General features: G+C 35.7%; 1 protein-coding gene across 1 annotated transcript in view; it reads right to left on the reverse strand.

Annotated features, from left to right (window-relative positions):
- The window catches only part of LOC143225002 (NGFI-A-binding protein 1-like), a 154,364-nt gene that overhangs the window by 19,708 nt on the left and 107,913 nt on the right, over positions 1 to 26,743 (reverse strand). Inside the window, 6 exon segments of the mRNA XM_076453611.1 lie at positions 635 to 745; positions 747 to 826; positions 1,707 to 1,821; positions 4,811 to 4,944; positions 6,571 to 6,690; positions 25,467 to 25,634. Coding sequence (XP_076309726.1) covers positions 635 to 745; positions 747 to 826; positions 1,707 to 1,821; positions 4,811 to 4,944; positions 6,571 to 6,690; positions 25,467 to 25,634 — 728 coding nt within the window.

The following is a 26,743-nucleotide window of genomic DNA, read 5'->3' on the forward strand; positions in this document are numbered from 1 at the left end:
TCTGGCACAATAGGTCAAATAAGTTAAATGTATTGACTTTTAAACATTGATACTTAGCCTAAAATCATATTTCAAGAAAGTGACGGTAATTAACAACAGATGGCTCTTTTATATTACACCCCCACACAGCACAGACTACCCATTGTGTATCTTTGTACTCAACTACAAACAAACAATTGTTATTTTTGATACTACTCTGCATAATTATCTTACAAACGTCTAATAAAACGAAAATTAAGTTCACTTAGTACATATTTAAGACTATTACTTAAAAAACAACAACTGACGAACAGATCCCTAATATATATCCATTGTCAGTATTATGCAATGCAATCAACTGGGTACGTCATGATTGGCCGTTTCGTGTTTACATCTGACAGAATGAAAGCAGGTGCTCAGTTGACTGAATTACGCGATGACAGAGTTTAAAAGCTCTGTATTTGTATAATTTAATTATACAACCTGTCCATATTCTTCCACTTAATGAAATAGAAATTTAATACAACCAGTTCACTAAGGAAGATGAATGTCATTACAGAGACATAGCGTATGTCCTCATTAAGGCCTATTCGGATTTTTTTTTTTTGTTCTGCTAGCATGTATTTGGTTACCATCACTTGTACACGCCACTCACCTTTCCAGTCTCTTCAACTGTTTGTTCAGCTCACTTTGTTCATTAATCAGCTGCATCTGATGTGTAGAAAGTTGTTCCAGCTGTGGCTGGACATGGTTGACTCCCAGAATAGTTCTGCTGCATCTTAGCTTTCAGTTCCTCCTGCTGGGCTCCTATGGCTTTCAGCTGCTCTCCTATTGCTTCTATTCTCTCCTGAAACGAGTGAATTTTATTGCTTTTATGGTGGGCACAAGTACAGTTGGAGCTAGAAGCTTTCGTGATAGTTTACTGCGTGATTGTTGTTCTAAAAGCAAAACGTTTTGGGTTAGATACACCAAGGATTCAGTATGGAGCTAGCTAATAACGCTATTTATTGTAGAAACCAGGTATCTCCTATTTTAAGCACACGGCATTTCTTTTTGTTTCGTTTTCTTTTCTTTTTTTCTTGTTACTTACTTTTACATACACGACGTTTCATTTCATTTTCCTCTAATACCTTTTACTCGGACTAAATACGGTATTTTTGATGAATAATTAATCATTAGGCTTCGTTAAACACTTGTGACGTCATACTCATAGACGCTGGAATCGGGAGTGGCACGTTTCCCTTCAATAATTAAACTGGGAAGGGGAAATATCATCTTCCCCAAAGCACATTTTACCTAATCTTACTGTATGAAGTTAGCTAACTTTGACAGCCAGAATGAAAAGGAAAGTAAAATTCTTTAGCAAATCCTAAACATTACGCTGTTAATAGATTTTTTAATATCTATATAATGTATACATTAATTTTTTACTTGTAGCATTTTTATTATAAGACTTACGATTTTCTAGTAAAAAATTAACGTTTAATCTGTTACGTTCTTCTAATGTAAAATACTGTACATGTTAGTGTAAAATTGTTGAATAATATTTTAAAGCATTCATCCCCCCCCCAATCAGACAGTTTTTATTTAATATGCTTTCCCGATCCCCAACGTTTTGTACGTTCTAATGCGCGTGGCCATACTCACCATATAGACGTTGCTTTAATTTCTATGTTGTTTTCTCTTCCTGATCCACGGGAAGGATAGAAACTAGAATGATTACCCACCTGTCGCTTTTTTTTCTCTTCCTCGAGCTGAGCTTTATCAGTGAAGGTACCAAGACTCGGGTCCAGTCTGGGCCTCTTACAGGAGTCTTCATCATACGATCTATAGCCCTGAGACCTAGAAGTATCGTCAAAACTGATAATTTTGTTCAAGCTGCCCAAGACCTTGTAGACGAGCAAACAAACGATCTCAAAAGTTACCACCACTCCCACCACCATGTGAGAAGACACATCATGATCAGAACCATGAGCGATATTTTAGTAATATTTTATCTAAAATAGCGAAATGGAGAAATGTGGTTTCGTGTAGTTAGCAAAAGGATGGAATTTTCTGCAGAACGATTTGCAGAAAACGGAGATTTTGTTGTGTTTTTTGTTTTTGCGGAACGGTTAGTGGCAAGGTGAATCTTTCTGTGGGACGGTTAGCTCAGAGGTGGGGTTCTGTATAGTAGAAGCAGATCGTGTTTTTTTTCTTATAGCAAAGTCATATCAGAGAGATCGAACCGTAGTACAAGTAGAGGAAAAACGTAGTTTACTGTAAAACGGTTAGAGGAAAGATGGAGTTGTTGGGTCAGTACGAGGAAATATTGCATTTTGTGTGGAATGTTGAGTGCTTGTTTATTACATGTTAAACATCTTTTACGGCCACTTACGTCCAGATTTATTCGGGATAAAAAGAAACGTTTTAATACAATTATTTTCCATAAAGAAGACTAGAATAACCAACAATCTTTAAGATATTTAGTATTAACAGCCTGCGTCGAACTGCCTTGTAATAAAAAAACTGCGGATTACTTCTTATATTTTCCGTTGTTTTTTTTTAACTGAACGAAAACATAAAAGAATATGAATGAATTATAGCAAATAGATATTTTTGTCGTGAGGCTTTGGTCTGGTTTTGAATTTCGCGCAAAACTACACCATCCCTAATTTAGCAGTGTAAGACTAGAGGGAAGGCATCTATTCTTCACCGCCGGCCAACTCTTTTACCAACGAATAGTGGGATTGACCTTCACATTATAACGCCTCCACTACTGAAAGGGCGAGTATGTTTGGTGTAACGGGGACTCGAACCCCCGACCCTAAGATTGCGAGTGGAGCGTTCTAACCACATGGTTATAGCGGGATCATTGTGAGGCTACACTGCGCATGTACAACTTAAACGTTTTCTTCTTGTAAAGGAGGTTAGAAACAAAGTTTTAAGGTAATATGGCAACTGGACGAAGCGTGAACATGTTTCTTAGCAAAATAGAAACGGCAGTGATTTCGGATCTATTTCTATCAAATTTGAGAAACGTTTGTTGAAAATGTGAAACCAATTCATCGCTCTAAAATTTGAAAATTCCAAGTATGGTTTTTTATATATGCGATGAAAAATAGTGAGTTTGATTGTTTGTTTTTAGTTAGGCACAAAGCTACACAACGGGCTATCTGTGCTCTGCCCACCATGGGTATAAAAACCCGGTTTATAACGTTGTAAGTCCGCAGACATACGATACTGCTGTGCCAATGGCGACCTACCCGAAACTTTCTTATAATTATATTTCTGTTTCTATCAAAATAGTAAATATAACGTAGGATTGAGAGAAATTTCGTGAATAAAAAGTGATAAAACTCAACTTCTGTGCCCCGGTGGGCAGTGAGCTTATACAAGTGTTCTAATTAAACCAGGGGTTCCCAACCTTTTGGCACTCGCGACTTGAAAATGTAATTGATGAAATAAAATTAATGTTATCCCAAGCTACTTCTAACAAGAGCTTCGCGACCCTGGAGGGTCGCGACCCACCGGTTGAGAACCCATGAATTAAACCAAATGCACATAAGATTCGGAAATAGCAATCCAACTTGTACTGCACATAGTATCAGTCAAAGGCGAGGTTACAGGAGTGTAGAGAACGCCCCACACCCTCCCTCCCCTGTCCCACCTCTCTCTCACCAGAGTCTCAGTACATCATTCTGAAAATAATGATATTTCTGGGAGAGCTACAAGTGCACCGCGATACTGCAGAGAAGAGAACTTTACCATCAACATTATCTGGTGCTATAAACATTGTAAACAGAGATTACTAGTCTACCCACCGGAAAACACGGTCTTTTTAAACCATTCACCCGTAAAAACAGTTTGTGTACGTGTTTATAAAATCCCGGATAATGTCGTGAGTTTATATAACCAACCTTGTAACGCTAGGATGGCTTCACATTTCAAACATACAAAAAACACGAACTTGCATCGCGTGTTCAACGAAGACATGAGAGATCTATAAATATTGTTAATTTAAAGCAAGCACCGTTAACATCAAGTAGGTGTTTACGTTTACAAAACAATTTCTTTGACTAGTCTTGCTGTGCCCCGGAATAAAATGGTAAGGTATTGAAACTGGAGAGATCTGTTTGTGTTTTGTGTTTGTGTTTTTTCTTTTAGCAAAGCCACAAAGGCTATTTGCTCAGCCCACCGAGGGGAATCGAACCCCTGATTTTAGCGTTGTAAATCCGGAGACTTACCGCTGTACTAGCGGGGGGCTGAAACTGGAGAGAATAAAAACACAATGCCCTTTCGTTATCAAGGGTAACAGCTTGTACTTAATGTTTTCTCTCATAGAATTTGTTTGTTTGTTTTGAAATTCGCACAAAGCTGCTCGAGGGCTATCTGTGCCAGCCGTCCCTAATTTAGCAGTGTAAGACTAGAGGGAAGACAGCTAGTCATCACCACCCACCGACAACTCTTGAGCTACTCTTTTACCAACGAAAAGTGGGATTGACCGTCACATTATAACGCCCCCACGGCTGGGAGGGCGAGCATGTTTAGCGCGACTCGGCCACCTCTCATAGAAAGTCACGTGCACGTATAGAAACATTTTAAAGAAATATTTAAACAATTCGGCTTAACTTCATCATTAGTCAATGTTATGACACTATTTATGCAATATGACATCTAGTACTGACTTTCCTCAAATATTTAATGTTCCTCTGGGACAATGTGAACGAAAAAAAGAAAAACTATTGAAATAAACGAAAATATCTGTTGTGCTCTACCCAACCTATAAAATAAAAACTTTTGTGAAAATGTCTGTATGTATTTTTACCAAAGGAACTGGAGAACTCAATACCTGGAATGGCCTTTTGAATACTGATATCCACTGTCCCGCACCACCTGTCGGGCTAAGGGGAAAAGCTCATCTCTTCGGGTGAGAAGGGCAGGAACCTGCTTACATATCTGAGCTGCCGCTTCATTAACAGATACCTGGAATGTACATGTAATAAATCAAACTGTTTCATAGTCTTATAATTCAAAGTTACTTTTACAAACTTGAATCCAGTCGAAAAGTTGCTTGTAACTACCATAACATTTATATCTCCATGTATCATATATTATCTAACTTTTGAAGGCTAATCAGCACATTTTCTTTTTTTATGAACCACAACAAGAAGGAGAGTACTTTACAATGAATAATAATATAAACATTTAAAACGTTACAGATATGGTTTCTCTTCTTGTTCAATACTACCTCCCAGTGGCACAGAGGCATCTCTGCAGGTTTACAGCACTAGAAACCAGATTTCAATACACGTGGTGGCCACAGCACAGGCAGACTTGTGTAGCTTTGTGTTTAACTTCAAATAAACAAACAACTGTTCAATACTAGCCACGTTTAATGTGAATGGAAAAGTGCTTGTGTAAACTAAGACCTTAACTAATGGATTATCAAAAACAAAACAACGAGTTTCATTTGTTTACAGTGACAATCAGAACTCGTAGCCCCAAGGTGCAGAATACACTTTTGTAGCAACTAGCTGTGAACCATGATCTCTAAGGTTCACAATTCAAGCATTCTAGTTACCAGGATTACGTTGGGCCCTGACTACTAACTTTTTTTTTTTATATATAAACCTTCTTACTGTTGTGCAATGTGCGATACTTCCGACAAGATACAGACATGCAATTATATGAGTGTTCTATGGATTCAATTGAAATAAAGCTGTAAACAGTTAGCTTTTTGTTGTCAGTACGCTTGAGGTAAATTTATATAGATTTTTAACTATCAGAATACTTCAGACAACACAACCTATTCCTATGAACCTCTAACCTAGTTATGCATGATGAGTATGAAGTTATAAAAATGTCTTTAAATAAAAACAAGTGAAATAAAAATTAGCATCACTGATTACAGACTACCATTGAAGAGGAAAATCCCATTAACGGATCACAAGTGAATGGAGGTGATTTTTTTTCACAGACCTATCTTTATTTTGAATAGCTTTTCACATTGTTGCAGTAAAAGAAAACCACTTTTCTTATTATTCAAATCTCATTTTGACAAAGTCATTTTCATAATAAGATTTATTCAACATTTCAGTATTATATCACATGATTAATGACATTTATTTATTCAACAGTATTCCTATACATGACATACACATCTCCTTCCTTCAACTTGTTTCAAATCATACGCGTCACTCCAATAATCTGGTTCAAATAAACAATAGTGCTACAATGCTACTAAACTGTTTCAAGTGAAAAGAGAGTAGCACTACAATGTAACAGCGATATGATTTTAACCAATTCTGTGAAGTAGTACAATATCAGAGCCTTCAAATCAAGGGCACCTAGCGCTACGACGTAAGAATAATATATTTCAAATAGAGTAAACAGTGCTACAACGTAAGAATAACCTGTTTCAAATGAAAAGCAAATGGTGCTACAATGTAACAGTACTGTGTTTTAAATTAAGAGTAGCTAGTGCTACAATGTTAAAATCTCAAATAAAACGAACACGTTTTTTTTTGTCAATTGCATGCATTGATAATTCAAAGTATGTAACAGGAAATCAGTAAGATTATGGTTTTATAGAAACAGATTTCAACAAACCTCATGCAGCGTTAAAGGTTTCTCTGGTTTCCTTTTGCAGTCAAATCGACCATATATAGCCGCATACTTTCTCATTTCGCCCATCCTCCGTGGATCGTCATCAGACATATTCATCACATACTAAAAGATAAAAACATGCTTCTGTTAGACGATGCTGGAAAACTGGCAATCCTTAGTTGAAAGTAAATATTAAAATGTCTGAGCTTGTGAACTACATTTGTAACACATTCATCAAATAACAGATTGAAAACATGTTAAAATATTTATCATAATATGAAAAAAAATACAGTAATAATTTTATATCAGAAACCATGAAGTGTTTTATCCATAGAGTTATCTTATACAGAGAGATATCACAGTTATTTTCATATATATCATTCTGAGGGTAACATAACTTAGAATAAATTTATAAAACACTAAAATTGATAAAATAACTGACATCATATCCCATTCTCCACAGTGTACACATGATAAGCTGCTATGTTGTGTACGTGGTAACCCACGTCATAACATATAGTCTCTACAGCGTACACATACACCCACATAAGACAGTAAGCTATGTTGTGTACATGGTAACCCACATCATAACATGTAGTCTCTATAGAATACATATCCACCCACATAAGATAATTAGCTATGTTGTGTACATGGTAACCCATATCATATCACAATCTTTATAGTGTACATATGCACAACATCAGATGATAATCTTCAATTTTTAAATATTCATCACTGAAGATCATAAAGCTGATACGAAAATATACATCGTGGTGCTCTAATCTTTCAGTATCATTTTAGGTCATAAGTAAAAAATATTTGTTGTAGATGAAAGGATTCTTTTCTTTATACAATACTTTAGAACTAAACTGTTATAAAAATATTTTTACTGCACAACATAAGGCTCTATTTATCAGTCTAGAACATAAATCAGTTAGAAAACATCATTATTCTAGATGGTGGGGCTATACTCTCTACATATTTCTTACTACAGATCATAAACCTGTCATAAAGATATTTGTTGTAGATCATAAGGCATTACAACTTGTATATTCATTACTTTAAACCATCAAACGTCGTTATGAACATATGTTCTGTACATCTTTTAGTTGTAAATCTATACAAAACATAAGTGCTCTAAAGGAGAAGTGTTGTAACTTCGAGACACAGAGAACCCTAACTTCTCTACGTTACAATTCTGAACCGTGATATTTCACCCATAGACGAAGAACTGTACATAAATCCAGACCAATTTCCCTTTGATTATTAGATACTGAAATCTACAAAACCAGCCGCAGAACACAAGATAGAATAACTGTGCCAAAAGAGAAATACGTGTGTTTTTTTTTTCTTATGTGACGGTAAAGATACACAGACAAATTGCAGAAGGATCATGTCTACACATCAGAGATTACAAATAACCACATTAACCGTTTTTATAAATACCTGGTCAGTATGAATACTTATTACTTAATGAGAGTGGTGTCTTATTTCGTCGGTCAAAAATAGAAATTAAAAGTTAACTTCTTCATATTACAATGACACATTTATCAAAATAACAATAGTTAGTAGGTTCTTCATATTACAATGACACATTTATCAAAATAACAATAGTTAGTAGGTTCTTCATATTACAATGACACATTTATCAAAATAACAATAGTTAGTAGGTTCTTCATATTACAATGACACATTTATCAAAATAACAATAGTTAGTAGGTTCTTCATATTACAATGACACATTTATCAAAATAACAATAGTTAGTAGGTTCTTCATATTACAATGACACATTTATCAAAATAACAATAGTTAGTAGGTTCTTCATATTACAATCACACATTTATCAAAATAACAATTGTTAGTAGGTTTGTATAACGGGTTCAAAATTACTTCCCTCCCCCAAGTTTGTTTGTTTATTGAATCTTTATGTAAACATCACGTCTATAAACCAAACAAACTGAGATTTCTGCTATATATTTCAACATGTCTAGATGATAGTTTTACCGAATCGTTTAGATTTCTCGTAACTTTGATCACAAAAAATGCTCCTTGGAAATATTGAACCATGTCATTCTTTCCATTTGCTTTCGTAGAATAAAGGTACTTCCTTGTGTGTGTGCGTGACCGTCAATGGTATTCAGACAATATTTAACCTACAAGAAAACTCGTTTAAAACAATTAACTACGAACAGAGAAAAGCTGAACGTTCACGACCGAAGTCTGTGAAAACTAACCACTCAGTAACTGCTTTGTTTTTTAATTTCGCGCAAAGCTAACACGAGGGCTACCTGCACTAGCCGTCCCTAATTTAGCGATGAAAGACTAGAAAAAATACAGCTAATCATCACCGCCCACCTCTAACTCTTGTATTACTCTTTTACCAACGAAGAGTGGGATTGACCGTCACATTATAACGCCCCAACGCTGAAACGGCGAACATCCTCTGATTACGAATCAAGCGCCAATCGATAGCTGTAGCTTTGACAATCACAATTATTTTATCACATTTGCCGCTCTTGAAGACTTTATACCAGAATTTACATAAAAATACGATGGTGCTGATTAAATTCTATTAACTGTTGCTTTAGTGCAACTGACTGTATAAAGAGTATACCAAAACCCCCGGCAACGAAAAACTGACCCCTCTAGGCGTCGCGTCTCATTCTGAGATATATCACGTCCGAGAAGACGCCGATTGGTAGAAATAAACTACTTGACTCTACTATGCAGAATGTTTTTCTGTGTTGAAATCCACGAAGTACGAAAAAAGATACAATTATGTATAGTAGTAATGGTTTTAGAGGTTTCAGCGTTTCCATCTTCTCCAGAATCAATATCATACACCTTGCTTTATTCTAATCTAACTTGAATTCAACCTTTCTTGGCCTTCTCATTACACTTCTTTCGTCACTTTCAGGATCAGTTCTTCACTTCCAATTAGTATGATTTGCTTTATTAGAGTATTTTTAATCTGAAGAAGCTTTTTAATTATTACCATGGGTGCACGGCAAGAGTAGTCCTGTCGAGTCTGTTTACTATCCTCTAGTCAATCAACTAGGAACCTTCGGGATGTGTAGTGATAAACCAACAAAGATTATCTGAAAAGTTAATCTTTAATGAATCTGTAGTTAAACGTTAAATTAGAAAATAGCCCATATTTAAAGCATTACACGTCTAAAAAATGACCATTTGTCTAGATGTTGTTGTTAAATAGGGTAATGTGTCAAATATTTTGTAACAAACAAATATGTAAGGATTACACAGAATGTTAATTTGTTCACTGTAATACACTCACAGCGAGTTCAAACGTTCATTTCATAGACCCCAGGTGGATTGTGGGTTAACTATGCTCTACCCGCCACTACTGGTGCGCCACTTAGGGGACGAATAAGAGGAAAGGAAATCAACTGGCAGCCCCTGCTACTCGAACAGGTTACTCTAAACTTAACAGTGAAATAGAATATCTTTTTTATAACATTCAATATCAAAAAAAAACTTTCGGTAGTGCAAAGTCTCGAACCCAAGATCCTTGTATTACCAGTCGAATATGCTTAATATCAGATCACACTCGGGCCAGCCCTAAAAGAACAATATGAACTGGTTGGAAGCGCATTCGTTGTTTATCATTTGCCGAGTTGGAGACTGAACAGGGAGTTAAAAACGTTCTTGAAGAATTACAGAACGAAACAAACACTTTTTGTTGTTAGTGATGTAAATTATGAGGTAAATTCTAATCTCATATGTACATAAACTCTTGTTCATACCTCTACTTACATACCTTGTTTCCAAGGGACGTGGTAGTATAAACTAATCCATCGGCAACCTATTTTAAAGTGCTTATTTTCAACAAACTTATGAAACATTTTATTCGTCTCAAATGGAAAACATATTACGAAATTTTAAAATAAATATCTAACATTGTTTATTTTTGATAATCTCCTGTATTACCATATAAATAATGTAAAATTATAACCGTCTATAAAAAGTCTTACAGAAATGAGGTAACTAAGCACCTCTACTTACTGTATCTAAAAGCTTTCTTTATATAATAAACATAATAATGCAGAAATAAACTAGTGTTTTAACAAAACCTTTCTTTCTACGGCAGAATTTGTTAAGTGGCTATTGTGAGCCTGTTTAAATTGTCCTCAGTAAATTTTATATGATTCTGGTTTTGTTTATTTTCGTCTGTTTGGATTTGTAAACGTTTCAACTCTTACAAGAAACTACTGAAACTATTACTGAAATAAAACAAAGAAATAATCATTTTTTTGTGTTACATCGTGTTATTTTCTCTGTTCTGTAGTGTCATAAAGAAGATACTTTAAAACTTTAAATACTTCACACAAACAAACAAGGCTAGGTTTTCAGGTTTTGATTGAAACTACGCACTGTAGCGTATGCCACTAAACGTGTTCTGCTTTGTGGTATCGTTTTATTATGTTAAAGTTATAAAAATAAAACCGACGTGAGGGATTAATTATAATGTAGCTTGCGATGTATACATAATACGGGGATCTGGGAAACTACCACAAGGGTCATCACCAATCATAAGTAGGTAATATTTTTATAATCAGCCAGTATTTTTTTTATAGCTGAGCAATAAATAAAACAATTAAAATTTCCGTAAAAAATTATTTATCAGATTTGGCCATTAACAACTACAAAAAATAGCATTCAGATATATCCAATAAAAATTACAAAAATGGTTTCATCGATAATTGCGTCTACATAGAAATACTTCAGTAACACCATCTCTGTGATGTAACGTTGTGATGGTAGATCATTTCTAAACTCAATAAAATAATTTTTCTCATGAATGGTGAACGTTGTAGTAAACTGTCAGACAATTCCAGAAAAGGTCTCAGCCTTCCGCAGTAATTAACAGTTATATCTGAGGGCGGGTATTTCTGCTAGTAACAATAACACACACAAAAATATGTCAGTGGTGTTCAGAGTTGACATGACTAAACAGGAGAATTCGTTGTAATAGTCCCAAACCTTATAAATACTAAAAGAGGTACGTTTTATTTATTAATTCAATTGTCAGATCAACAACTGAGAAAGATGGTTGATTTCTTTATTTGTTGCACAAAGCTACACAGTCTGTGCTGTTTACGCCACAGATAGGTCTTGTACTTGTGGTACTTGACTAGCAACCTGCATTAGTTGTCCCTAATTTAGCACTGTAAGACAAGAAGGAAGTCACCTAGCTATTAACACCCACTGCCAACTGTTGAGCTACTCTTTCACCAACGGACATTGGAATTGACCGTAATTTTATAACGTTCCCACGGCTGAAAGTGCATGTCTGGGGTGATAGGGTTTCGAACCGGTGACCCTCAGATTGAAACAAGCGCTCAAACCACCTGGGATACGACAAATATAGTGGTTGTGCGAGGTGCTATTTATATTATCAGTGTTTCATTGTTACAGTTCGCATCAAGCTAATTGCAATTATTATTAATTTTACGTTATTTATCACATCTTTAGACAAGAATTAATAACACAGCAGTATTTATTATTTGTTATGTGTATTATTTTATCGTCACTCTCAAGAACTGACGAACCACCAAGCTTGTCTTCTTGCTCTCGGAGTGACTCGAGCGACCCCAGCCTCAACGAGAACTGGTAATTCATGATTTCTATTTAGATACAATCGATAACTGGGCAAAATGTCAACAAAAACGAAACTTGACAAGTAACCAGACGCTCTGAAGGTTACGCTGTAAACTATGTTATATAAAGTTCTTTCTAGAAAAACTTAAAACTTCATTTCAGCTGCATGTACAACTACGCATTCTAGTTCAAATACAATTTTCAACGAACCTGAATAGATTTGTTTGGTACGAATCTATACTTCGTACGTCTTAAGTTACAATAAAACCTAATTAGTTTTCTAGTGTTAAAAACTGAATACGGAGTTTATAGAACATGTTTTTAAATGATCAAGATGCTATATCGTGACAGCTGAACTACTTAGGTACAATTGAACGCTGTCGAATATTTGTTGCTTTAGACATGAAGATATTTGGAAACCCTTACTTCTTTAAAAGGTTCATGGTTAAACAAATCATGTTTAAATGATACTGAGAAACAGCAATAGAAGTTTTATATTTTTCCCATCTCCAAATATGATACTGTTTGAGTGGAACCAGGAACCCTCGAGTTTTATACAAGTGGATTTGTTTTCAGGTAGAAACATGCTTTGCTTAAATTGTGTTTCGTAGCAGCTTTCGTAACTTCTCACTGGAAGGACGACAAAAAACAAATAAAGACCTGTTTCCAATTTGTATGAAGAGATGGCGCTATAAACATGTTGTCAAGCGATCAGTTTCCACATGGCTGCAGTAAATGCATGTTTCTCACGTCAATGGTAACGTGTTCCATGTCCACATAATAGTTAAAGAAAGGACAAATATAAAAAGTCACCAAACTTGTTTTTTTTACATTTAATGTAAAAACAAATAAATAAAAACGAAAGTAAGAGTTTCAGAATTACATGCAACTCAGTTATTGGAGAAACTTTGGGCTCGAATCAGCACCTGAATCAAATGTCATACAGTTTATAGTATTCAAGAAATGTCACGAAACATATAAAGCATGTTATTATTTTAAATTTTTCTGTTAATTCTGAACTTAAGTCTATATAATTGTTCAAAAAATAAAAATGTGCCAGGTGAAGTCGTTTGTTATATTTCCTTTCCTTTGCCTTTTCAGGTAACGGGCGGTGTACTGGAGAAAAGAAAATATTACTTATGAAAAAGAATCTTTTGTTTTGTTTCGAATGTTCGCCTCGAACTTCACTAACGGTCCCTAATGTCCAACTGCTGGACTAGACGGCAGTAACTAGTCAACAGCATCTAGCGTGAAATCTGGAACTTTGTTAGAAGTGTGGATCGTGATTTTGCAGCAACGACACGCGCACTGCTGAACCTTAGGTTCACAGGCCAGCATGCTAATCAGCAACCCACAAACCAGTGAATGTCTGATTGTCAGTCAGTCGAGAACTACCTTTTAAAATAGATTTACTTTATCCATCTACTAAACAATCCGGGTTTATACTTATGCATGAAATAATAAGATCAGTTTATTTCAGCTACAAGCCTAGTTTGAAGTTGAATATTATTTGTCGTAAACTTGTAAAGCCAAATTACACGTGCTGAAGTAAAGTTGTTACTTTTAATACAGTTCAGCAGTAAAAATAAAGACAAAAACTTTCAAAGTTATCGTACTAGTTTTGTTTTTACGGTTTTTCTCGAGTTGCACGATTTGTTTTAATAGTAAAACAGGGAAACGTTTTGGTTTTAAGGACTGGTTTTTCGGTTATTGGTGTTACTTGTCCCTAACTTGTGGAGTCAGTAAACACCACCCACACTCTACTCTTTTGGTACTCTTATCAAACAATACGACTGGCCATGACTCTTACATTTACAAATACATGATTAAAAAAAAAAATTATAGCAGTGGGCCACGAGCCATGGACACTCGGACACATAGTTGAGCACGCTAGACCCGTTTTTCAAAGACAGAACACACAAAACAGTGTGTAATATTTAACTAAAATGGTTTGTATATGTGCTTAAAATTCGATTAAGGTAAAAATTTGTAATTGACCTGGAAGATTTTATCAAACTTCAATCTCTTGATCTGAAATTCGTTTGAAGACGAATTTAAAACACTAAAATCTGGGATTCGACTCTCCGCGGTAGACACAGCAGATAGTTCGATGTAGCTTTGTTTCAAAACACAGTAAAACGAGTCATCGACTGGATGGCGGATATCACATCTCAGTCATTAAGTCTCTCTTTTACGGTCGCTTCCTGTTTAAAAGTTTTCTAAGCTTTATTACATTTAACTTGATAATTAAGTGAGCTAGCAGACCGATATATCGTCCTTTTAAAAAACTTCAAAATATGATGACAAAACAAGTGAACATGTGTTTTTACTAAGCCTAAATTTTCGCCATAAATAATGTTTAAACGTAATGTTCGAATTTATCAAATGCAATATTTTACTGTATGCCCCACCATATAATCTCCTGTCCGAGTGCAAGAACATCATAAAATTTATAAATATGTAATTCGGCTTATTTCTAAAGTTTTACACACCAATTAACTACAAGATTTACCCCTATTTAGACGCGTAATAGAAACGCAACTCTTATGATTTTGGTAGTTTTCTAACGGTTATATAATTAAAAGATCGTAACAGACATACGACAATAACGGATTCCTAAAACAACTTCACAAGTATCCGTTACAACTTGAAGATCTTTATTAACAAAACAAGAACATTTGACCAGCAACGTCAATTCTTTGTGAAAGCATCTATACAAGTGATTCTTATAAAAGGTACTTAAGCCTACTGAACCTAGCTTTCAACAGAGTCACTCCGCTGGCAATCTCGACCTTCATTCTGTGCGATTCTGGTTTAGGCCTACTTTAACATTTATATATCTCACATTTCACCTGTTTTAAAAATCAATTCCTATAATATTTTAGGTCACCAGCTCAGGAGGTTCTCTCACTGTAACATCAGTTAACACTTATTTGAGAATCAACAAAGTTCTCTGTAAAAGTCCGATAATTTCTTCTGCCGCTGACAAAACTGAGACCAGACGTGGCCAGGTGGGCTAAGGCGTTCGACTCGTAATCTATGGGTCACGAGTTCGAATCCTCGTCGCACCATATATGCTCGCCCTTTCAGCCGTGGGAGCGTTATAATGTGACGATCAATCTCCTTATTTGTTGGTAAAAGAGTAGCCCAATAGTTGGCTGTGGGTGGTGATGACTAACTGCCTTCCCTCTAGTTTTACACTGCCGAATTAGGGGCGAATAGCGCAGATAGCCCTCGTGTAGCTTTGCGCGAAATTCAAAAACAAAAAACAATCTCACAAAACTGACGCGCTACATTACAAAACCAAAAACCTAGATGCACAACACTAGTGGCTCGCAAAATGCAGCTCCCTTAACAAAAAGTAAGATAATTTATACTCTGCCATTAAAAATATTAATTGATCACTTGTAAAAACTACTTTAGATACAAATATACAATATACTGACAATGCAACCCACTTTCTTAAGTACGTTTATCCAATTCTGCAGGTGGTGGCGTTACTAAAGTGTGTGAGAGAAAAGTAAACCCACACCGTCATAGATGTTATTGTTTATATCGTTATTTTGTTAGAAGTTATTACTGGTCTTATTTGAAAACAAGCCTCATTATTTGTTTTTATTGCCATACTGTTTGGTAGCACTGTAATAAAAACTCTTTTATGATACCGAACGTCGATTATAGATTAAGATAGTTCCGCAAAGGGCAACAACTTGAAGAAACTTGCCAGTGAACCATCACTAAGTCAGCGCTAAAACCTGGGATTCGATTCCCCTCAGTGGCTAGATCACTTAAGTCCAGTTCTATAGCTTTGTGTTTAACAAAGACATCGACCAATGCAGGAATTATTTGACGGTTTTAACACATTCTGGTCAACAATAACTTCTTCACATTGTCAGCTTAAAACACATTAAGTATCCTCAGTGTGAGCTAAAACTTGGTTATTACAGTTTGGAACACATTGTGATACATGCACGCGCGCGCGCGCATACACATTTGTACTTAGGTCCCTTATTTACCCGATTGTATAATCATACACCACGACCGATGTGCGTCGCGCGCTCTCCGTAGGTTTTATAACTGATGTCTGTGAGTAAACGAATTATTTAAATTCAGATTTTTGTGAAAGTCAAGATTACCTTTTCAAAAGCTTGTTGATATTTTTTGCTGACAGTCGCCGGGCTTCAAATTGTTAATTACATACAGTATCAATTACATTTGCCAGCAAGTCGAAAAATAAATTTTTGTTGCCTTATTATTGGTTTTTTTTTTCTTTGACACAGGTACAAGTAACTTATTTAAAAACACAGATTGATGAATAGATATTAAATACATGTGAACCATTTTCTAACAGAGTTGTGACTTTTCTGTATGGCGTATTTTTACTAGTTAATAATATGAACTTCAAGTAAGAATACGTGAACAAACAGATACGCATTTAGTTATTATGCATAGCACTTCTGTGGGTTTGAGACTATTGTGGTTTACACTATAGTTAATCGAATACAATCACCAAGGGTCCATTCTCTTTACTTTCATTTATTCCACGTACTAAAGATAGTTTTTAACACACCGAGTCTTAAGTTAATCCTAATTAAACTTTCAGTCTACTTGAAAGGTGTAATTATTTCATGTGTTGAGGAAAAATGGATTTCTAGTGGTCCAACTTAGGAGCATGATGCTAATTCATGATAATCTCTTTTCATGGAGGGAAATGATGGAATTTCATGAGAGCAAATCTCATTCCTTCTTCACAACAAATTACCTGCGCCTTCTTCCCCCCCTCCCCATCTTTTAACCCTTTGTACACGTGGGAAGTGTTCCCACAGGATTTGACTGAGCAGTCACTGTTCGGAAGGACATCTGCGCGCCATCGCGCGTTTTCGATCGATATGCAAATGAGAGGCGCCTATTCTTATGGGGTTTGAGCGAGTGACGTGAAAGTAAAGTAAAGTGGCACTACTCGCGGAGAACGTGGACAAGATATATGAATCTACAACATATCTTGTGGCAGCGTCCCACGGTGACAGTAGTCCAGGAGATGTGTGCGTTCTATACACATGCATGTGTTGGCAGATTGCCATGGTAATAATCTGGTTTTTAACTCGTTCAACGCCCAGGCCTCAGATCCTACCAACAAACGCCTCTCTCGCGGTTTAGAAAATATAAAGGGTGTAGTTTTATAACTGAAAAAGTTGTTTTATACGTTGAACGACAGCTTCGAGAACGTTATTTCGACTAGCTCGAGTTTGTTTTCGCAGTTTTTTGCAGTAGTAAAAAAAAAGTTGTTGTTTTTCTTAAGTAATCAGTTTTTTTATTAATTACAAATACCAATTTACTGATATCATTTGATCAGCTTCTATCAAACTAGATCAAGTATTCTGGAAGTATTTCATCTTTCTTCGTTATTTGTTCGAGGGATTTAGACATTTTAGCAATAAAGTTAGGAAAAGAACTATATTCTCAAGTTAATAATAAAAAACTTTTGGTTTCAGCCAGCATTTTGCCAATGCGGATTCATCAGGGACGCGGCTGTACAAAAAAACTGTTTTGGAAACAGTTCTTGTACTATCTTACGACTACTTAAAGTACGTTACAAAAAAAAAAGTTAAGAAAAATGTAATTGTAGAAGCACCATTCGAATACTTTGTAAAGTAGGTTGTGGAAAGTAACAGGTAAAACAATAAGTGTTAAAGAACTCCGAGCTCAAAAACGGACCACTTGGTCCATTTTTTAATTTTTAGAAAATTTCCTTTCAAGGTTTCATTTTTTTTTTACATTAAGTATCATCGTGTTAAAAGTAAACCTAGTGGTCAGACATATTACCATATGGTTTTTACATTTATTAATTTTATAATCTTTCACAACGGCATGCCCCTATTCAACCACCGAATTAAAGTTTTTATCGATCGATCACATCAGCACGAGCTAAAATGACGGAAACTCGTTGCACAAGCAAGAATTGTGTCCTAAATGAAGCGTTAGATGGAGTTCTGTATCGAATCTCGGTTTTCAAGGGAAAAAGGACAAAAAAAGGAAAACACAAGTTGTATAACATAATGATGATTTGAAAAAAGAAGTAAAACAAGCAAGATTGATACTTATGTTCACACATTTGTAAGGTTTTACTTTTGATGGACATTCAAGAAGAAAATGTGTTCATTCGTTGAATTACGCAAAATGTCAAGTGACATGCGAACATTGATCGGAAATAGAAAATATTAGAAAAAAGATACATTCAAGACACATTTTTTCAGTGACGCAAGGAAACTGAACAGTAATAGATTATTTAGAGAGACGGGAACACTGATCACAAGTAAATGTCCTGGTAAAAGGAAAACAAGAGGTGTCTTTGAAAGACAAAGATGGCCAAGCATGTTAAGGCGTGCGACTCGTAATCTGATGGTCGTGGGTTCGCATCCCCATCGCGCCAAACATGTTCGCCCTTTCAGCCGTGGGGGCGTTATATGTGACGGTCAATCCCACTATTCGTTGGTAAAAGAGTAGCCCAAGAGTTGGCGGTGGGTGGTGATGACTAGTTGCCTTCCCTCTAGTCTTACACTGCTAAATTATGGACGGCTAGCACAGATAGCCCTCGAGTAGCTTTGTGCGAAATTCAAAAACAAACAAAGACAAAGAAACTAACCAAGAGAAGGTGGTGCTTTTGTGAGACAAACTCTAACCAAGAGAAGATGCTCTGTTAGGAAGGTACATTTATAATTTATTACTAATCGGAAGGAATTCTTAACAGAGGCTGGAACACTGATTCTCAACCAGACAGGTACCATTATTTTCTGGATAATAATTTTTATACAGACGAAAGGGAATTTATTTAGAAGTCAGCACAGTATCTTCAAGCTATTTCGTATTTTAAATAACAAATCAAGGCTGTTTGGAAACTTAAATTTTTGTTAACTAATATAATAAATATTTGTTCTCTTTGTTGTAAAGGTGAAGTCGACCAGAGACTTTCACGTGTTTGACACGTTCCCACATACACAAACAGGCATTAAACATTTCAAAATTAACAAACTTTATTGTAACACATTCCGTTTCACATGCAGCTTAAATGAAGAGTAAGGAGTTATTAGTTCTCTTTCGTAAGCTTTGTACTCTCGTGGGTAGGAAGTTGGTATTAGCGAACAGAATCGCCACCAACTTAATTAAGCTAATATTTCATTTGCTATAATAAATAAGTCAGGGCTTAAGGGCACTATGCTTATGGTGTGCAAACCTTTCTAAAACCATTGGTTGTCACCACTCATGAAACACGCACATACATTCAACTTCAACGTTACTGGTAAAGTTCACTGTTCTTGGTTTACAAGTCCCCCAGGCCATAATTTCCACAAATTCACTCGGATATCATTTATATATCATTAATCCCAAAATATAACTTATTACCACCTGCTATTTGCAAGGATGAGGTAAAACGTTTGCCCTCGAGGGTTCTCCTCTTGTCACATATCAAATATATCTAATGACATTAACTTAAGACACAAATGTGATCGAATTCTTCCGTAGAAATTGCACACGTTAACTCGTTAAAGGTGTTTTAGAGCACTGTTCTAAACTTACGCGCTTCGACAGAGATAGCAGTTGTAGGAAGACTAAACGAATATACTTCCTACATTCTTTCAAGGCAATGCATCTGTTCTCTACACTCCGAAAGATACGGTTATCTTAAATTGTAAGAACTGAAATATTAGATTATTAATTAATTGCACGAATAATTATAAATTGCATGACTTATACTTAAGAAAAATACGTATATATTATACTAAAGTACAATTAGAAGTGGTATGGTACAGTCTGTGATGGATGGTCTCTGGCTGGTGGAAGATATCACTAATAGATGGACATTATGTCACTGATGGAAGTTAGTCTGTGATGGATGGTCTCTGGCTGGTGGAAGATATCACTAATAGATGGACATTATGTCACTGGTGGAAGTTAGTCTGTGATGGATGGTCTCTGGCTGGTGGAAGATATCACTAATAGATGGACATTATGTCACTGGTGGAAGTTAGTCTGTGATGGATGATCTCTGGCTGGTGGAAGATATCACTAATAGATGGACATTATGTCACTGGTGGAAGTTAGTCTGTGATGGATGGTCTCTGGCTGGTGGAAGATATCACTAATAGATGGACGTTATGTCTTTAGTGGAAGTTAACTCACTGATGGATGTATAGTTTTGAAACAGTATTATACACATTGTAGATAAAAGCCGTACGAACATGAAGAATCAAACTGTTTTGATTTCTGAAATATTTTAACAAAGTAAGACCTTAGATAAGTAACCCTAAAGCGTTTTTCATATAATTACCCAATTCTACCTGCTGAGGAGAGAATACTTAATTTGAATATTTTGAACGAATATCGTAGTTGATCAGGAAAGGTAGCTGTATTGTTTCTCCGCACAGTACAGCAATTCGGGAACCAGTGGGGCATTAAACACTGAAAACCCCACGGTCTCATCAGTTCAGTGGTTTGTACCCCGCCTGTTCTCTTCTGGATTGAGCTGACAAATGAACGATTTTTACAGTTTTCATCTTCTTCAGGTTTTCAGATTTAATTCAGTGTGAATAGATTTTCCAAGAGCCACACACACATCTCCATGCCAGATATATGTTCAAATACATTACCGTATAATTTATACTTGAACATATGTAAATACACACACACACACACACGAAGGGGTGCGAACATGCGTGTGTGTTTCCAGTGCTGATAAAGCTGATACATCCTTTCCTTGGCCACACCCTTTAGTGTTGTTATTAATATTTAAGGAGTTACCTCAAGTATTATATATCACAAACATAAAGTATGCTATACAAATACCAAAATGTAGGGCTGTATCATTTATATACACAATGCTTGTTTTTGTTTTAAATATCAGTTAACTCGTTATATTATATTTTTGAAAAGGTTAACAGAAAACAGTTCATGTATGACTTGGAGGTTTGAATACTTTCAGAGGTGTAACTGGCTACTTTCAACTTACCTTCTAACATCATAGCTTGGCAATCGCCAACTGCTTGCATGTGGTAATAAAACATTTTTCACTAGAGACACAACTGCCACATAAATAATAGCATCTTACCACAAATAGTGAACAGTGGATTGCATAAAGAACGTCAATGTTTCCACTCCATTACCAGGCCTATATGCCATATAAAACAAAATCGGCCCGGCATGGCCAAGCGTGTTAAGGCGTTCGACTCGTAATCCAAAAGTCACGGGTTCGAATCCCAGTCGCACCAAACATGCTCGCCCTTTCAGCCGTGGGGGCGTTATAATGTGACGGTCAATCCCACTATTCGTTGGTAAAAGAGTAGCCCAAGAGTTGGCGGTGGGTGGTGATGACCAGTTGCCTTCCCTCTAGTCTCACACTGCTAAATTAGGGACGGCTAGCGCAGATAGCCCTTGTGTACTTTGCACGAAATTCAAAACAAACAAACAATAAAACAAAATTAACATTTTACCACAAATCGGGGCCAACAGTTTGTTTGTTATTACACGCAGTTACATAATGGGTTATCTGTGTTGTGCCCACGACGAGTACAGAAACCTGTCCAGTTATTAGTGTTATAAGCCTTCAGACTTGACGTACTGTTGAGCAGCATGGGGGTGTGGCCAACGGCCTCCATATTGTAAATCAAAGTTTCAATTTCACTACAAACCCTTTTTGCCATGTTATAAAAATAATATTTTAAGTTATGGCCAAAGGGTTGCACAGTAAGGCAATGTTTCACAATTTATTACAAACCTATTCATCATATAAAAAGTCGCTTATCATGTTGATGTTGTTTAGGCAAAGCCACACTGGACTATTTGCTGTGTCTACCGTGGAGAATCGAACCCCGAATTGTCTTAGCATTGTAAGTCCATAGACTCACCGCTGTTCTTATGTGGGACCGCTTGCCATAAATAGTGATCAACAACTTGCTTAGACTGAGAAAACGTTTACTCAAAAAAATAAAATATTTAACGGTTTACGGTAGATTATGTCTTAGAATACATGAAACACAAAGAGTGAATTCTTCATAACTTTACATGAAATATTCGCTTTCACTAGGCGTTCCTAGAAGATATGTTGTCATTTGTCAGGATCTTTCTTGTTTACAAGAAAGGTCTTGAGAAATCACCTCAAACTTCACAAAAGACAAGCGATAAGAAAATTATATAAAGTTCTTAACAAGTACATACATACTTACAGTTTCTACATCGTTTGGCAGAAAATTTTGAAGCATTTTAGTAAGAAAAAGCCTACATAAGAATATTGAAAAAACTGGCTGAATAAAATAAACCACGAAATAATTGGGATTTATTTTCTTCAATAAATAATAGAAACAGGATTATTGTGATTGTTGTCCACGTGAAACGTAAGAAATGGAAACAAAATAATTGTAATTGTTGTCCACGTGGAAGGTAACCAGAATCCGATAAAATATTAAGAATATATCACATTTTCAAAATATTCTAAATCAATATATTTGCTCATTGTTGTTTGTAGTAAGATACTGTTACCAAAAGATGTTCATCGCAGTTTGAGAGCTAAGTGAATTAGTCCTATCATTCAAAAATAAACTCTTTCTTTTGTGATAAAATTTCAGAGCACGTGACTTTTCCTGGTCCACAAAGACTTTTTAATTAGTAAAATCCGAAATTCACAAGAGTTTTCCACGCACTTTATAAGCGCCATAAATTTTCTTAATCACAGCACAGAAAAAGAGCTTTTACCTCTCGTCCCATATTGAAGCCAAGAATGATAACCCTTACTCGGTTAATCTAACATGTAACTAAGTTAGAAAACATCTCTAATTGGTTAACTTTATACATTTTAAGGTATACCAATGAAGTTCATATCATAAGGCATACTTTCAAGCTGTAGAATAAATCTACCAGATATTAATATCACAAATGAACTCCTTCTGCTATTCTCTCTCTGATGACCAAATGCTATTGTTTTTTGATGCTTTATCACCACGTGATTTAGAGTCGTGTTTTCCACATACAATCAGTATGTCTTAGTATTAGCTATACAGATCTAACCAAATCACGTAGCTACGGCTAATAGAATAAAAAGGTACTTCATCTATCCTAAACCAGAATAGTTCAGTATAACATAAGATGATTGATATATCGTTAGAGACAGGTGTTGCCAGTGAACGTACACGAGCTATCATAATTTCCTCGTGTTTTTTTCTCTAAATAGTGATTTAATTACTGAAACATCATGCTAAGCTCCTCTCTTATACATGGTAAATCATTAATTCGTTTTCTTCCCTAACTGATATTTTATCAAGCAAAACATCATGCTGAGCTCCTCACATATACATGGCAAATCATTAATTCGTTTTCTTCCCTAACCGATATTTTATCAAGTAAAACATCATGCTGAGCTCCTCACTTATACATGGCAAATCATTAATTCGTTTTTTTCCCTAACCGATATTTTATCAAGTAAAACATCATGCTAAGCTCCTCACTTATACATGGCAAATCATTAATTCGTTTTCTTCCCTAACCGATATTTTATGAAGTAAAACATCATGCTAAGCTCCTCACTTATACATGGCAAATCATTAATTCGTTTTCTTCCCAAACCGATATTTTATGAAGTAAAACATCACGCTAAGCTCCTCACTTGGCCTGGCATGGCCAAGCGTGTTAAGGCGTGCGACTCGTAATGTGAGGGTCGCGGGTTCGCATCCTCGTCGCGCTAAACATGCTCGCCCTTTCAGCCGTGGGGGTGTTATAATGTGACGGTCAATCCCACTATTCGTTGGTAAAAGAGTAGCCCAAGAGTTGGCGGTGGGTGATGATGACTAGCTGCCTTCCCTCTAGTCTTACACTGCTAAATTAGGGACGGTTAGCACAGATAGCCCTCGAGTAGCTTTGTGCGAAATTTACAAAAACAAACAAACAAGCTCCTCACTTATACATGGCAAATCATTAATTCGTTTTCTTTCCTAACTGATATTTTAATAATTAAAACATCATGCTAGCTTTTTTAATTAAACAAGGTAAATAACTCATTTTCTACCCAGACTGATATTTTAATTACTAAACCATCATGTGTTCCTCACTTATACATGGTAAATGTCTCAAATCCAGTGCCAAAGTTGATCAATACTCACTGATAATTGTTAGACTTTGTCGTAATATATAAACCATAGTTACATGGAATTAAGACTACTAATACATATGTATATATTTAACAATATTTTTAAATAGTAAAGCGTGCGAGTCATTAGGTTGATGGATACGGGATGTCAGAAATGCTTACGCCTAAATTCTTCGTAGAAATACAGCAAATGTACAAAATATCGTTCATACTCACCTAAACACTAATTACTTTACCTTATGCGAAGCAGTTAAATTCAGCAAGACCCAAACTAGTTAGATTACTTGATTATTTTCAGCTACAAACATCACTGTAGTTAGGCCTAGCTTTCTTCGTTGCACTAACGAAGTAATTTAAAATGGTGAAAGAAACGTTCACAAACTGTAACTAAGTTATCTGTTGTTTATCAAAACGATGGAACAGCTTTGACACAATTACGAATAACAGTTTTTCTTGATTGTCTTCACGTTTTGTTTGTGTTTATGCATACGTATGTAACAATAATAACCGAATTAACCCACCTTATCTTTCCGCCACTTTTGATGAACAGTTAATAGGGGTCCCATAAACTCACCTTTCTTTTTCAAACTGCAACAGCGACCAGTAACAGAAATTATTTACTTTTCTACAAAGGTTTATTAACGATTGACAAAATCAGAGGCAACAGTTGTCTGCTATTATTAACACCTCTGAATGCTTTGAAATAATACAAACGACACTTTACTACTGTTTGTCTTCTAACTCGTTTTAACAAATCCTACGAAAATTGTTACCACAAATCATTTTTCTTGGGTCGAAATTGTTACGAATACCATGCGATAGCAGGACGAATCATGCCCAACTTTAACCTTAACTCTACATACAGTAAGAAACAAGTGTTTTCAACATTTAAAACAATAATCAATTGTTCGATAGATTCTAACCAGTAGAAGGGACATAACAACATTACACCTCATCTACGCATAAGATTCCATCTGAATCGGACGTACTTACCATCCAAAATTGATTTGCTTATTTTTATTGTTTTCTGCACCAAAACGACTTACCTTTCATCTAGAGACTTGCCAGTAAGAAGTAGTCACAACCGTACACCCCCTACCTCCCTTGGTTAGATGTTGTTAATTCTGGTTTAAATAGAACATTGCCTACCTCTAATTCTTTACTTATCTTCTTCTTGTTATTTTGAGGTTTAGGTTCTAAAGGTGGTAGCGTCTTGACCAGCATCTCTGCTGCTTCCGCTAACCGCTGGATTTGAGTTTCAACCAGAACCGGTGTAAGGGAAATGGGGGAGCTCGGTTGTCCGTACTCTCCTGTGCCCTTGGAATAACAAACAAAAACATGGACTTACTGCTTATCCTGCACACCAGTCCACTGGACTAGGGTTCCCTTTACTGTTCTTGCACACCAAAAATATCAATATAAAATAGTTGTTGTTTATTTGTAAACCTCAGCACTGCCAAGCCATGTTAGTTCACTTGACCTTTCTTACGTAATAATTCCTATACTCTACTTAATGTTACGAACTTACCCAGTGAGATAGAAAAGCTTTAATGCAAAGCTCACCTCTCAGGCATGGGGAGAGAACCACTCACGCACTGATGCAGGAGGTGGGGAGAGTACGTTTCTCATATCAAAAAACAATACCAAAACTTAAACCTTTTTCACTGTTGATTTTTATTGAATGCACTCCAAATTTCCCACACTGCAGTTGAATATGAGACTAATATTCAGTGACTACAAATGTACAATTGCATTCCTGAAATGTTTCGTTTTTTCTCAAGTCCAATATCCACTACAAATTGACCGATTTAGAAACAGATTAAAAATGGTTAATTTAAATCCATTCATAATATTAAAGTATTTTAAATACCGTACTTAAAAATCGACAAAAATATACATTTAATGAGAAAGTCTGGTTTCAAATAAGCGAATTCATTGATGCAATAATAAATATTTTATTATTAATATTAATATTGTTCTCGGCCAATAGGGAAAAACTTTTCATCTAATTTCTGTATATCATGTGTTTTGGTGCTTAAAAAAAGCATTATCGATTTTAATGCTTCTAAAGGTGGCTATTATCGGGCAGGGTTTTATGGTTTTGTAAGACAGTTTTAGTTGTTTCACTAAATGTCAACATATCCTACCGGTTCCTTGTTATCACCTTACGTCTGAGAGGCTGTTACAATTCACGAGAAATTGCTACAAGTATTTCGTATTTTCAATCAGAACAATACCTTATGTAACACATGGGCAGTACTCGTCAGGACTGACTGTCACTCTTATAATCCAACAATAGCTTAAAGTACGGATGGTGTGCCTAGGTGAACGCTTTAATTCTTAACTTTGACACGTTATCTAGACCTTTCTGATAAATTGTATTTTGTTGTATTAGATATTTCGCACAAAGCTACAAAAAGGCTAGC

The sequence above is a fragment of the Tachypleus tridentatus genome, chromosome 9 (genome assembly GCF_004210375.1).
Source record: "Tachypleus tridentatus isolate NWPU-2018 chromosome 9, ASM421037v1, whole genome shotgun sequence".
In the NCBI taxonomy this organism is placed as follows: Eukaryota; Metazoa; Arthropoda; class Merostomata; order Xiphosura; family Limulidae; genus Tachypleus; species Tachypleus tridentatus.